The following is a 12,465-nucleotide window of genomic DNA, read 5'->3' on the forward strand; positions in this document are numbered from 1 at the left end:
TTCACTGTTGTCTTAATAACATCCCTTAACTTGAGGATCGCTTTGAGACTTACCCTATCTTTTCCAAGCTCTTTACCCTCTAGTTTTCATAGCCATAGTGTGTGTTTGGTATTTGCTTTCTTAAATCAATTACAAAATTGCATGGTTTTACATGGAAATCATCTTTGATTTTTAATAAGATTTAGGTACAGTGTGGTTATCTTGATTGTTTCTGTTTATTCCAGGAGGTTGTTTACCATATTGTAAATACTCTTTGTTCCTCTGTACTTTTCTGAACACAGGTTATTCTGGTGCTGTATAGTGTAGTTCTACAAAGGTAAGAGTCAAGAACTTACTTTGTTGTGGTTATTTGAGTAAGAAAAATAAATGTCTGAGAATTTTGATCAGCCAGCAGTTGTATCTTCCACCTTAGCTTTCATTTTCTCCATTACTCCCCACTCTAGGTCTCTCTTCCAATAAGAAGTCATCTACAACTAACAAAATGCCACAGTTATCATCCCGTCCAACCAAATCAAGTGGAACATCATTTCTAGTTGAACAGAATCTCATTCATAATACAGTGGTGTTTGTGTGCAAATAAAATTGTATATTTGGGTATTTGATAAGCTTTAATGTTTTCTAATTGCTCCCTTCCTACCTCTTCTTCCTAAGTATACATCTTTTGAAGCAAGAACTATGCCTTTCTTTCCTGTATACCCCAGTCTTGGATATTTGATAAATATTCAGGAATTATTTCCTTGATTGGAGAGAGATTAGTTCACTCATTTTGTAGCAGCTTCAGATACTGTAAAAGGGCAATATTTATTTTTCTGAATGTATTTTTTCAGTACATATTTTTAAGAAAAATAAATTTATTATGAGTATCATTTAAGTATTTCTGTGCAGCATTTCTATTCAAGTCATTTGAACGTTATTTCCTTTTTTACAGTGTCTGCATATGACTGTCTTTAGACACATGAGAAACACTTAAAAGTTTTTTTTATTTTAAAGTAATGATTGAATTCTGTTGTGTATGGCCAGTGGGCTCTTTTTTCTGTTGTTTCTATCAGTGGAACATGAACAGTATAATTCTCAGGAACAAATGTCTGTGTGTGTGTGTGTGTGTGTGTGTGTGTGTGTATTTACATCTTATTTGCAGTTTAAAATTTTGAAAGGTAATTTCTATATTTTTATTTTTCAGAACATCTTAGTCGAACCCTCAAGGTCTAATGGAAGTGTCGTTCGCCATTCCTCATCTCCATATGTAGTATATCCACCTGATAAGCCTTTCCTTAATAGTGATCTACGACGCTCCCCGAATAAGCCTACATTTGCCTATCCGGAAAGTAACAGCAGAGGTAATAGAGCCTAACAAAATCGATATTTTTTGTTTGCCCACTGCTTTAAAACTCTTGTGTCTTCTGTATATTTTAAAATTAGAGGAGTGGCAGCTGGGTGGCTCAGTCGGCTAAGCTTCCAACTCTTGATTTCGGCCCAGGTCATGATTTCGGGCTTGTGATTCTCTCTCCCTGTCTCGCTCCCCCACCCCACCCCCTGCTCACACATATTCTCTCTCTCTCAAAAAAAGGGGGGGGGGAGTGTCTATTTCTCCCTTCCTACTTTTTTTTTTTTTTTTTTTTTTTGAGGAGGTTAACCTCCTCAAAATACAGTGCCTTTCTTTTATTCGTTGATTGGTAAATAGTATCATCCACCAAATCACCAAAGCTAAATACTTTGAGAAATCTAGGACTGCTCTGTCATCTGCAGTATCAGCCAGGAACTAAAAACCAAAATTTTTTACTCTGAAATATCCCAAAGACTTACTGGTTCTGTCTCTTCATTCTCATTGCTTTGGCTCAGACTCTCAATTATTGCAAATGTGATTGTGATACTCCTAAATAATTGCTTAGCCTGCGGTCTCCCTTCCGTCCTCATTTAAACAATGTTCCTGCCATCATCTCTCCTGCTTGAAACAAATGTTAGCACTTCTCCATGGGTTACATAACAAAGTCCTAGATTTTGTATTACCTGGACTCTACCTGCCTTACCAATTTCATTTTAGCTTCTCTTCTGGTTCTTCCTTACCCACACATCCTCTGCTCTGGCTACTTTGAAATATATAAATGTATTTGTTTCCGGAACTTGCCATCTATATTAGCTTTCTTGCTGCCTTAACAGATTACCACAGTTCAGCAACTTTAGCCACAAGCATGTTATCACAGTTTCTGTAGGTTAGAAATCTCGATGGGCTTATTAGCAGGGGCTTCTGTTTAGGGTCCTGTTAGGCAGAAACCAAGGTGTTGACTGTGTTCCTTACTAGAAGAGTCTAGGAAGAATCTTTCCCTTCTTGGCTCATTCAGATTAGATGTTTGGCCACATTTAGTTGTGGTTACAGAGCTGAGGTTCCATTGTCTTGCTAATTTCTAGTCAAGGGCACTTTCTTCCTAGGAGCTGTCTGTGTTCATTCCTGTGCTTTCTTTATGGCCCCCTTCAGGAATGGTGGATCAGGTATCTCTCATGCTTCATAGCTCTCTGCTTCGGGTCCTTTCCCAGAGTCCTTTTCACCACATATAGCAGGTATTCAGGGTTCGAACGATTAGGACTTACATGTATTTGGGTGTCCATTCTGGCTGCCATGTCAGCCATGTCAGGCCTAAAGTCTTTCTCATGCTTTACCCTCTTAGCAAAATCTTTCTATTGTAGAATTGTACTCTTTGAAGTCCACATTATGAACTATTTATTTTGAGAAGTCTTCTTCTCTACCAGCTTCCCCAACACATATCTCTTCCTGTTCTCCTCAGATGTCTCTTCTTAACTCTGTCCTTTATTCATACCCCATAGCCTTCACTTTTTTATGTCAGGGGCAAGCAGGTAGTGGTTTCCTCATCTGTCCATCCCATACTGAAAGTAGATATTACTGGATTGATAGAAAAAATATTATAAAAGTGTAATGGATCATAATATCCTGAGGCATTGCTTAAACAGTTCACAGCACCATGCTCTAAAGGGATAAAAGATGCCAATTTACTGTTTACACATTATTTTTTCTCTTGTTTATTTTTCTCATCTCTTTTTTCCCTCTTTTCTCTCATGTTCTTTAAACCATTAGTGACACGCAAGCAGAATTTATCATTATTGCTGACATACTGGGCTAAACATTTAATTTGCTGATTTTGCTCTATGAATAAATCTCCATTTGACTTTTCTTATTCTTTCATTCTTTATTAATTGCTTTTCTTTGAACTTTTTTTAAAAGTTTCTTTAGATAGAGGTAAAGATCAGAACTATATATATATATATATTTTTTTTTTTAATTTATGATAGTCACACAGAGAGAGAGAGAGAGAGAGAGAGAGGCAGAGACACAGGCAGAGGGAGAAGCAGGCTCCATGCACCGGGAGCCCGACGTGGGATTCGATCCCAGGTCTCCAGGATCGCACCCTGGGCCAAAGGCAGGCGCCAAACCGCTGCACCACCCAGGAATCCCAGAACTAGATATAATATTATAGTGGAAGGATTGATACCTAATTCTAGGCCTTAAATTCCTGCTAGAACTATGTTGCATGACTATTTTTTTGCGTGTGTGCTTATTTTTTAAACAAATTTTTACTAAATTTTAATTGATTTTTATCCCATGTGTGCTTCAGTTATTTATTTTTTGGTTTTTTACCATATGTTTGCAGTTATACAACTTTGATTTTTCTAAATTGCCGAAGTCTTTAGGTGCTGTGTTCAGATGAGTAGGATTTTATCATTCATTTTATTAGCCTTTAAGTTAGCATTTTCTTTATCATCACCATCTTTCAGATACCATATTCTCTAAGATGTTTCTAGTTAATAAGTTGAGTATTGAATATAGATATTTGTAGAAAAACAAAACAAAACAAAACCAGACTTCTGTTTGAATGAGTGAAGTCTTACTTTGAGTAGATCCTCTGTATGATAAACTTTTCTTCTTTATATGTAATAATTGCTTTTTTTGCACTAATACCGTACAGGAAAAGAGACTTATTCTATTGTTCTAGTTTAATATATTTTCATTTGCTAAATTACCATTTCACTTTTCTATCTGATAATCACTTTGAAAATATAATTTGAATTAGTGCTGTGGAAAGAGATAATTAAACCATATTTCTTGTAATTCTCATTTTCATATTCATTTGAGTTTTAGAAAAGAGATGAGCAAGAAATTGGAAGTTATTACTGCCTTCAAAAAAATCTGTTTTCCTTGGGACCTCTTCTTTTCCTTCCCCCTTGGAGCCCTTTAAAAAAATGGTAATTAATGTCAATCCCAAAAAGTTTAACCCATTGTTCATGTTATTTAATACATTTCAAATACATTTCAAATGAGAGCAGCGTACAGAATGGCTTGAAAATGGCTTGAACCTTTGAAGCAAGATAACGATGAGGCAATTCTGCTAGCCCAGTGCTTTCTAAACCCTTTCACTTCTCCTAGTCCATGTATGTGAAAAATGAAATGGTAATACATGTCCAGCACATGGAGATAAACTGATGGGGCTGATGGTAACTAGTTGGGGATCTTTCCCTGTGCCCAGCCACTCATGTCCCCCTCTAATTGCTGAGAGAGTAAACATCTTGACCTATTACAAATTTGTGTCCCACATGTTGCAAAAAGCTCAGCATTATTGACCAGTGACAGAAGTCAAGTTGTAACTGTTGTATCAGGTATTGATAACCATTTCCTGCCCATCCGTTCTTCTAAAACACTGGTTATCCAGTTTTTTAATCCAGAAAACCCTAATTAACCCATTACTTGTTTACATAAATATGTTAATGAAGAATAACTATTTTCCAAATTTAAAAAATAGACTACTAAAGAGTGACAGTGTTTTATTTTATACTTTTTAAATCTCTTATTTCTGGCTTAAGAGAAGACCATTTGGTTCTCATCTATTTTTGCATTCCGTTTGTGTTAATAAGTTGTTTTGATTGAAGTATGTGAAAAAAGTCTGACCTTACACAGGTATGTAGGTGGAAAAGAACTAATACTTTAATAGCCTTTCCAACAATTTGTGGATATTTTTATTTGATATTACACCAAAACTTTGCAAATGGTAGTTTCTTAAAATTGAGTTGCATCATGGAATCTGAAAGCATCATTGAATTTTTCATATTCTAGGACCTCAAGACCACCTGTAGGGTGGGAGATTAACTCAGAGGACTCACAAGTTTCAGAAATGACTGTAATTATGGTTGTGGCTTATTACAGTAGAAACAAGAGAAACCAAGATGCAGGCTTTCAAATTTTTCCTGCTTGGAGGTCACGCAGAAAAACACCACTTCTCCAGCAATAAATTGCATGATATGTGTAGTACTTCTGCCCAGGAAAGCCCACTTAAGGCTCAGACACTATTGCTTTTATTTATCTAATGAAAGAATTCAAGAAATGTCTAGTATTACAAAGTTTTAGTAGTTCAGAAGATGTTTAGAAAAAACCTGAATTGTTGGGGTGGCTGCTCAACAGACACTTTGCACCTGCACAATCAGTCCTGATACTCACCATGAAGCACATTGTTTACGCAATCAAGGCAGACTTGTGCAGCAGGATTTAGTGCCATAAGCATACAAAACCTTATAATTAGTAACATGGGAAACATTCCAAGAGCCTAGTTAACAGAGGGTAGCTAAAGTTCAGGCCTGCTGTATAAATTTTTATGTAAGAAATTATTTTTAATTGAAGGACAATTGACAATACAGTGTGGACATTCGTTTCAAGTGTACAACATAGTGATTTGACAATTCTGTATATTGTACTCTTCTCATCACAATAAGTATAGTTTACTATACTTACCATACATTATTGCAGTATTTGCTATGATGCCTATGCTGTACTTTTCATTGCTGTGACTTAGGATAACTAGAGTTTGTACCACTTAATCCCCTTCACCTATTTTGCCCCTCGCCCACTATCCTCCTTTCTGGCAATCACCAGTTCTCTGTATTTATGAATCTGTTTCTGTTTTGTTTGTTAGGGGATTTTTTTGTTTTGATTCCACATACAAGTGAAATCATATGGTATTTGTCTTTCTCTGGCTTATTTCATTTAGCATAAAACTCTTTAAGTACACCCATGTTGTCATGTATGGCAAGATTTCATTCTTTTTTATGACTAATATTCTATTATGTATATATGTGTGGAAGATGTAATACTCTGTTATATGTACCATATCTTCTTTATTCATCTATGGATGGATGCTTAGATTTGCTTCCATATCTTGGTTATTATAAATAATGCTTCAATAAACATTGGAGTGCATATGTATCTTTTCAAATTAGTGTGTTTTCTTTGGGTACTCAGCAGTGGAATTACTGGATCATATGGTATTTCTATTTTTATTTTTTTGAGGAACCTCCATAATGTTTCCCCAGTGGCTTCCCCAGTTTATATTCTTGTCAACAGTGCATGAGGGATCCCTTTTCACATTCTTGTCAACACTTGTCATTTCTTGTCTTTTTGATACTAGCTGTTTTGACTAGGGTGAAGTGATATCTCATAGTGGTTTTGACTTGCATTTCCCTGATGATTGGTGATGTTGAACTACTCATCATCAGTGATGTTGACTGTTCATGTGTCTGTTGGCCATCTGTATGTCATCTTTGGAAAAATATCATTCAGGTCTTCTCATTTGAATTAGATTATTTGTGGGGTGTTTTTGGTGTTAAGTTTTAGGAGTTGTCTATTTTAGACATTAACCTCTTATCAGACACATGATTATCAAGTATCTTTTCCCATTCAGTAGATTGCCTTTTCGTTTTGTTGATGGCTTCCTTTGCTGTGTAAAAGCTTTTTAGTTTGATATCCCAATAGTTTATTTTTGCTTTTGTTTCCCTGATATAAGGAGATAGATCTATAAAAATATTGCTAAGGTCAGTGTCTAAGATATTATTGCCTATATTTTCTTTTAGAAGTTTTATAGTTTCAGGTCTACATTTTGAGTTTATTTTTGTGTATGGTATAAGAAAGTGGTCCAGTTTCATTCTTTTGCATATAGCTGTCCAGTTTTCCTAGTACCAGTTATTGAAGAGTCTGTCTTTACCCCAGTGTATGTTCTTTACCCCTTTGTCACAGATTAATTGATCATACAAGTTTATTTCTGGGCTCTCCATCCTGTTCCATGGATCTGTGTGTTTATTTTTGTGCCAGTACTGTTACTGTTTTGATTACTATAGCTCTGTTGTATATCGAAATCTGGGATTGTGATACCTCCAGCTTTTGTTTAGCTTTCTCAAGATGGCTTTGGCTATTTAGGGTCTTTTGTGGTGCCATATAAATTTCAGGATTTTTTGTTCTGGTTCTGTGAAATAATACTAGTTGGTATTTTGATGAAAATTATATTGAATCTGTAGATTGCTTTTGGCAATTTTAACATTTTAATATTTCTTTCAATCCATGAGCATGGTATATCTTTCTATTTTTTGTGTGTTTGTTGAGACATGTTTAAATAATTTTGGTGACCTATAAGCCATTCCAGAATGTAGAGAAGGAAAGCATATACCCCATACTGGGTCTTTTTGTTAACCCAGGACATCCTTGTGATATTACTGTTGCTGATATACAGAACAAAAACGTTGTGTTCTAGCCAATTGTTCTAGTAACTGTAAATGCAGAAATGAAAGGACTAGCAAAACCATACACTATTACATATAATCTAATGAAGGAATTCAAGAAATGTTTAGTATTACAAAGTTTTAGTAGTTCAGAAGAGGTTTAGAAAAAACCTGAATTGTTGGAGTGGCTGGGTGGCACAGCTGGTTGGGTGTCCAAGTCTTGGTTTTGGCTCAGGTCATGATCTCATGGTGGTAGGATCAATCAAGCCCCTTGTCAGGCTTTGTGCTCAGAGTGGAAGTCAGCTTGAGTTTCTTTCTCCTTCTGTCTCTGCCCCTCCCCACTGCATTCTGTCTCTCCCTCTCTGGAATGAATAAATCTTTAGAAACAAAAACAAAAAAACCTGAATTGATATTAAAAGGCACTTATTTTCTCTTTTCGTATTACATTTGTTTTGTTATCTAATTATTCCAGATTTTACAGAGAATTGTTCGTTTAAATACTAATCTTAAATCTGGACTTTATTCTTCTTCTCATAGTCTTTTCAGTTGATTTTTCAAGTTTCTACGTTGTATGTGTTTCATGTCTTGTGTTTTTTCTAATTACACTAGTCTCTTTGCATAATAGAAAGAATAAGCCAACTATATTATAAAATGTATCAGTCTCCTGACTGGGGCCTCTAACATTCTAGGCACTAGAATGAATGAATGGTGAATGAATGAATGAATTAGATTAATAAATGGAAAAGTGTGCTTTGCTTTGAGTAAGAAGCCTCGATTTTTAAAAGATGGCAGTTGTATGGTTAAATAAAATCTTTAATAAAAGAAATTTGGAATTTTTTAAAGATTTATATAATGTAGGAGACTGGCAGTATTGATGTTTATAAGGTTTTAATAGTTAAACAACACAGGAATAATAATAATGAAATCAGAATAAAAGTCCTGAAACTGGTTTCAGGTATGTGTGTTTGAAACTATGCAGTAGCTGGGACACCTGGGTGGCTCAGGGGTTAAGCATCTGCCTTCAGCTCAAGGTATGATCCTGGAGCCCTGGGATCGAGTCCCACTTTGGGCTGCCTACATAGAGCCTGCTTCTCCCTCGGTCTACGTTTCTGCCTCTCTGTGTGTCTCTCCTGAATAAATAAATAAGAAAGAAAGGAAGAAAGAAAGAAGAGAAAAAAAAGGAAGGAAGGAAGGAAAAGGAAAGGAAGAAAGAAAAGAAAGAAAAAGAAACTATGTACTAGCTATGTGTTGTGTGAGTAATAATTATACCTGTGCAAATTTAGTATATGATACAGTTGCCATTTGAAGTTCTTCTTCCTTCAATACAAAAGTATCTTTTGTTTCATTTGATTAAATGTAAAAATCTATGAAACTTCAAGTATAATAAAAGAAAATGTAAAGTTTATATATCTTAAGTTACAGAAGAACATTCTGTATAAAGAACTGTATAAAGAACTTGATTTGAAAGATTGTTACAACGATATGAAAAAATCAGAATATCTTATACCAAAACTTGCAACATCTAAACTTAGAATTAAAGACCAAATAATGAAGTGTGATGGGGGGGTCTTTTAAGGAATTCAAAAGAAAATTGGCATATATGTATACATATATACATACATAAACTTTTTCATAGAAATGCAAAATGAAATAACCAGAAGTAGCTTTTGTTTCTTAATCAAAATAACAGAAATGCTGTAATTAATAGTGATTATATATTGCCAAAAATACATCTTGTGAAAGTATAAATTGATACAACCCTTTATGAAGGTACTTTGTTTCAGGAGCCTTTCAAATATGGATATTTTTGGATGCAGCAACTTAATTATTTAATTTTTAATTATTGGTTATGAGCAGACAATCTAAGATTATCTGATTGTATCAGGGAGTACTCACAGTTTCATAGGGTTAAAGTTAAAAAGAAAACTTAGATAAATTTTGATCTCAATTTATTTTATGCATATCAAAAAAGATTGATTAAAAGAATAACCAAAAATGATAGTCATTATCTCTTGGTAGTAGAAGTATAAGTTCTTTTTGTTGTGACTGTGTATTACTTTTATAATTAGAAACTTTGTGGGAGGGGGGGCAATTTAAAGAATGATTAGAATTTTTCCTATATAGGGATGCCCGGGTGACCCAGTTGGTTAAGCATGCCTTTGGCTCAGTTCAGGATCCCAGTCCTGGAATGAAGCCCCAGTCCAGCTTCCTGCTCATCAGAGAGTTTTCTCTCTCTCTCTCTCTCTCTCTCTCTCTCTCTCTCTCTCTCTGCCTCTCCCCACAAGTTCTCTCTGTCAAAAAAAATAAATCTTTAAAAAAAGTTTTTTCCTGTATAATGAAAAATGGAGATTTAAAAAAAATAGTCCTTTTTTGTGCTTATCTTTAACTCTACAATTGGATTCTGCATGCGATCTTATTAATGAAACAAAAGAGATTGATGGTTGATGTACTTTTGGACAGTTACGAATTTTGTATGATTAGTTAAATATTTTTACCATTTTATGAAATCTTTAAAATGTTTTACCATTATAATTTGTTTTTTTTAAGTACCTAGTGTGTATCAGAGACTCAGAAGATGTCTCTAAATCGATTTTTTTAAACAATTATATGGCAGTAATTAACATTTCATTTTTCCCAAAGAATGATTCTCCCCTGAGCCCACCCATATTTTATTTTTTATTTAGAGGAGTTTTTTTTTTTAATTGAACTTTTTCCATGTAGTTACATTATTCATGTTTGGATTTGGCAGCCATATTTTCTGCTCTGAAGAATCTTCAAGATAAGATTCGACGCTTAGAACTTGAAAGGATTCAGGCAGAAGAAAGTGTGAAAACCTTGTCTAGAGAAACAATTGAATATAAGAAGGTATTGGATGAACAGATACAAGAAAGAGAGAATTCAAAGAATGAGGAGTCAAAGCACAATCAAGGTTCGTTTAATTATGAAGGAGGTGAAACCTACAAATACACAAAATACAAAATGAAATACACAAAATAAGTATTGTACGATTATTCTAAAAGCAATTTGACATTAGTGTTTTCTAGTAGTCAGTGCCTTTGGGCACTCTGGAATTGGATTATACTCAAGTGCATTTTGAAGAACAAGTGCTGATGGTCCTGTATTATATTTACTGACTAAATTCAAGACAGATTGGACTAGCATCTAGAGAGAAAGTGACTTAGGTCATCTGAATAGGCTTCTAGAGCTACTGGAAAGTGTTGTATTTACAGTAGAGTTAATTCCCATTAAATAGCTTGTTACAGCTGTTCTGTGCATGAGCTAATTTCTGCTTTTCTTACATATTCTCTTTAGAACTGACATCTCAGTTGTTAGCTGCAGAAAATAAATGTAATCTTTTAGAAAAACAGTTGGAATACATGCGCAATATGATAAAGCACGCAGAAATGGAAAGAACGTCTGTGTTAGAAAAACAGGTATGGTGCCACAGATTCGTTTTCAAGAACAGTTAGTTGTGAAAATTAGACTGATCTAAAGATCTTTTTTCTCAGTGAAGACTAATGGTTCTATTATAATAATCATTTTCCCTTTTATCCTAATCACTAATAGTGATTCATCTTGAGAAACAACTACTGTAAGCTTTTGAGGAAAAATGTAATTTGTTTTTTCAGCATAGCTATAAAGAGGTTTCCTTTTTGGATGACCCTCATACTCCCTGCCATATCCTCTCTATACAGCTTTTATAGCTTCTGGCTTTTGAACAATTTAACAGCCCAAGATGGAAATTACTTGGAATCATTTATAAGGAGGGGAAGAGGATAGTTCAATCTGCCACATGATTGGAAATGGTAAAACACTATATACAGTAATATAGTAATTCTTTTCATTGGGATATTCCAGTTCTTAGGTTAGAAAGCATCTGTAGGAGAAGATTAAAATGTTTTGATTAAGGCAGCCCCAGTGGCTCAGCGGTTTAGCACCGCCTTCAGTCCAGGGCGTGATCCTGGAGAATCTGGGATCGAGTCCCACATGGGGCTCCCTGCATGGAGCCTGCTTCTCCCTCTACCTGTGTCTCTGTCTCTGTCTCTCTCTCTGTCTCTCATGAATAAATAAAATACTTTTTTAAAAATAAATGAAATGTTTTGATTGATATATCTGTTATGCATATATAATGTCTTTGAATTAATAACTTTCATTAGTATAAATTTGGTATTTAAGAATGGTTCCAATACTGGAAATAAAATGATTTATTTTTAAGGGCAGTAACTGTCCACTAAAGTGGTTTGGAGGGATTTCGTAGTTGACACAAATTCCTGGGAAAATCACTATATTTTGTCTTATTCAGATTTTCTGTTAGTATGACACATAACTGCCATAATAGGTTTTTTGCATAGAATTCAGAGGAAGTATAAATGATAGATACAAAACCCATGGATATTGCCTTAATTTAGATATTAACTGTGTAAGAGAACCAGACTCATTGAAAATATTAGTCCATATATATCTAATAAATCCCTGCTATCCCAGAGTGTAATGGAAGTCTCAGTATATGCAACCAAATGTTATAAAATATATGGTAAGAACAGGATTCCACTTGTATTTTTTTGTTTCTCCCTGTGGTTTCATCTTAATATTGTTATCCTAGAATTTTTCTATAGTACCTAAGTGGTTCTATGAAAGGCCAGACAAATATAGTATATAGCATATGCCCAGTGTCAGTTGTTTTTTGTTTTGTCACATTATCATGCTATGTTTAATACTGTTCCCTAGGTTTCCCTTGAAAGAGAACGACAACATGATCAAACACATGTGCAGAGCCAGCTGGAAAAGCTGGATCTTCTTGAACAGGAGTATAACAAACTTACCACAATGCAGGCCTTGGCAGAAGTCAGTAAATGTGTCTTTTACTCATCAGTGCATAATACTGGTTCTTTTATAAAATTGATCACTTTATAATAC

At 34.7% G+C, this 12,465-nt stretch overlaps 1 protein-coding gene across 1 annotated transcript in view; it reads left to right on the top strand.

Annotated features, from left to right (window-relative positions):
* CEP57 (centrosomal protein 57) overlaps positions 1-12,465 on the top strand; it is a 39,440-nt gene that overhangs the window by 12,010 nt on the left and 14,965 nt on the right. The window contains exons 2-5 of the mRNA XM_055320411.1: positions 1,181-1,337; positions 10,298-10,477; positions 10,861-10,982; positions 12,277-12,393. Coding sequence (XP_055176386.1) covers positions 1,181-1,337; positions 10,298-10,477; positions 10,861-10,982; positions 12,277-12,393 — 576 coding nt within the window. The remainder of the gene's footprint in view (positions 1-1,180; positions 1,338-10,297; positions 10,478-10,860; positions 10,983-12,276; positions 12,394-12,465) is intronic.

This window comes from Nyctereutes procyonoides, unplaced genomic scaffold (genome assembly GCF_905146905.1).
Source record: "Nyctereutes procyonoides isolate TBG_1078 unplaced genomic scaffold, NYPRO_anot_genome, whole genome shotgun sequence".
Taxonomy (NCBI): domain Eukaryota; kingdom Metazoa; phylum Chordata; class Mammalia; order Carnivora; family Canidae; genus Nyctereutes; species Nyctereutes procyonoides.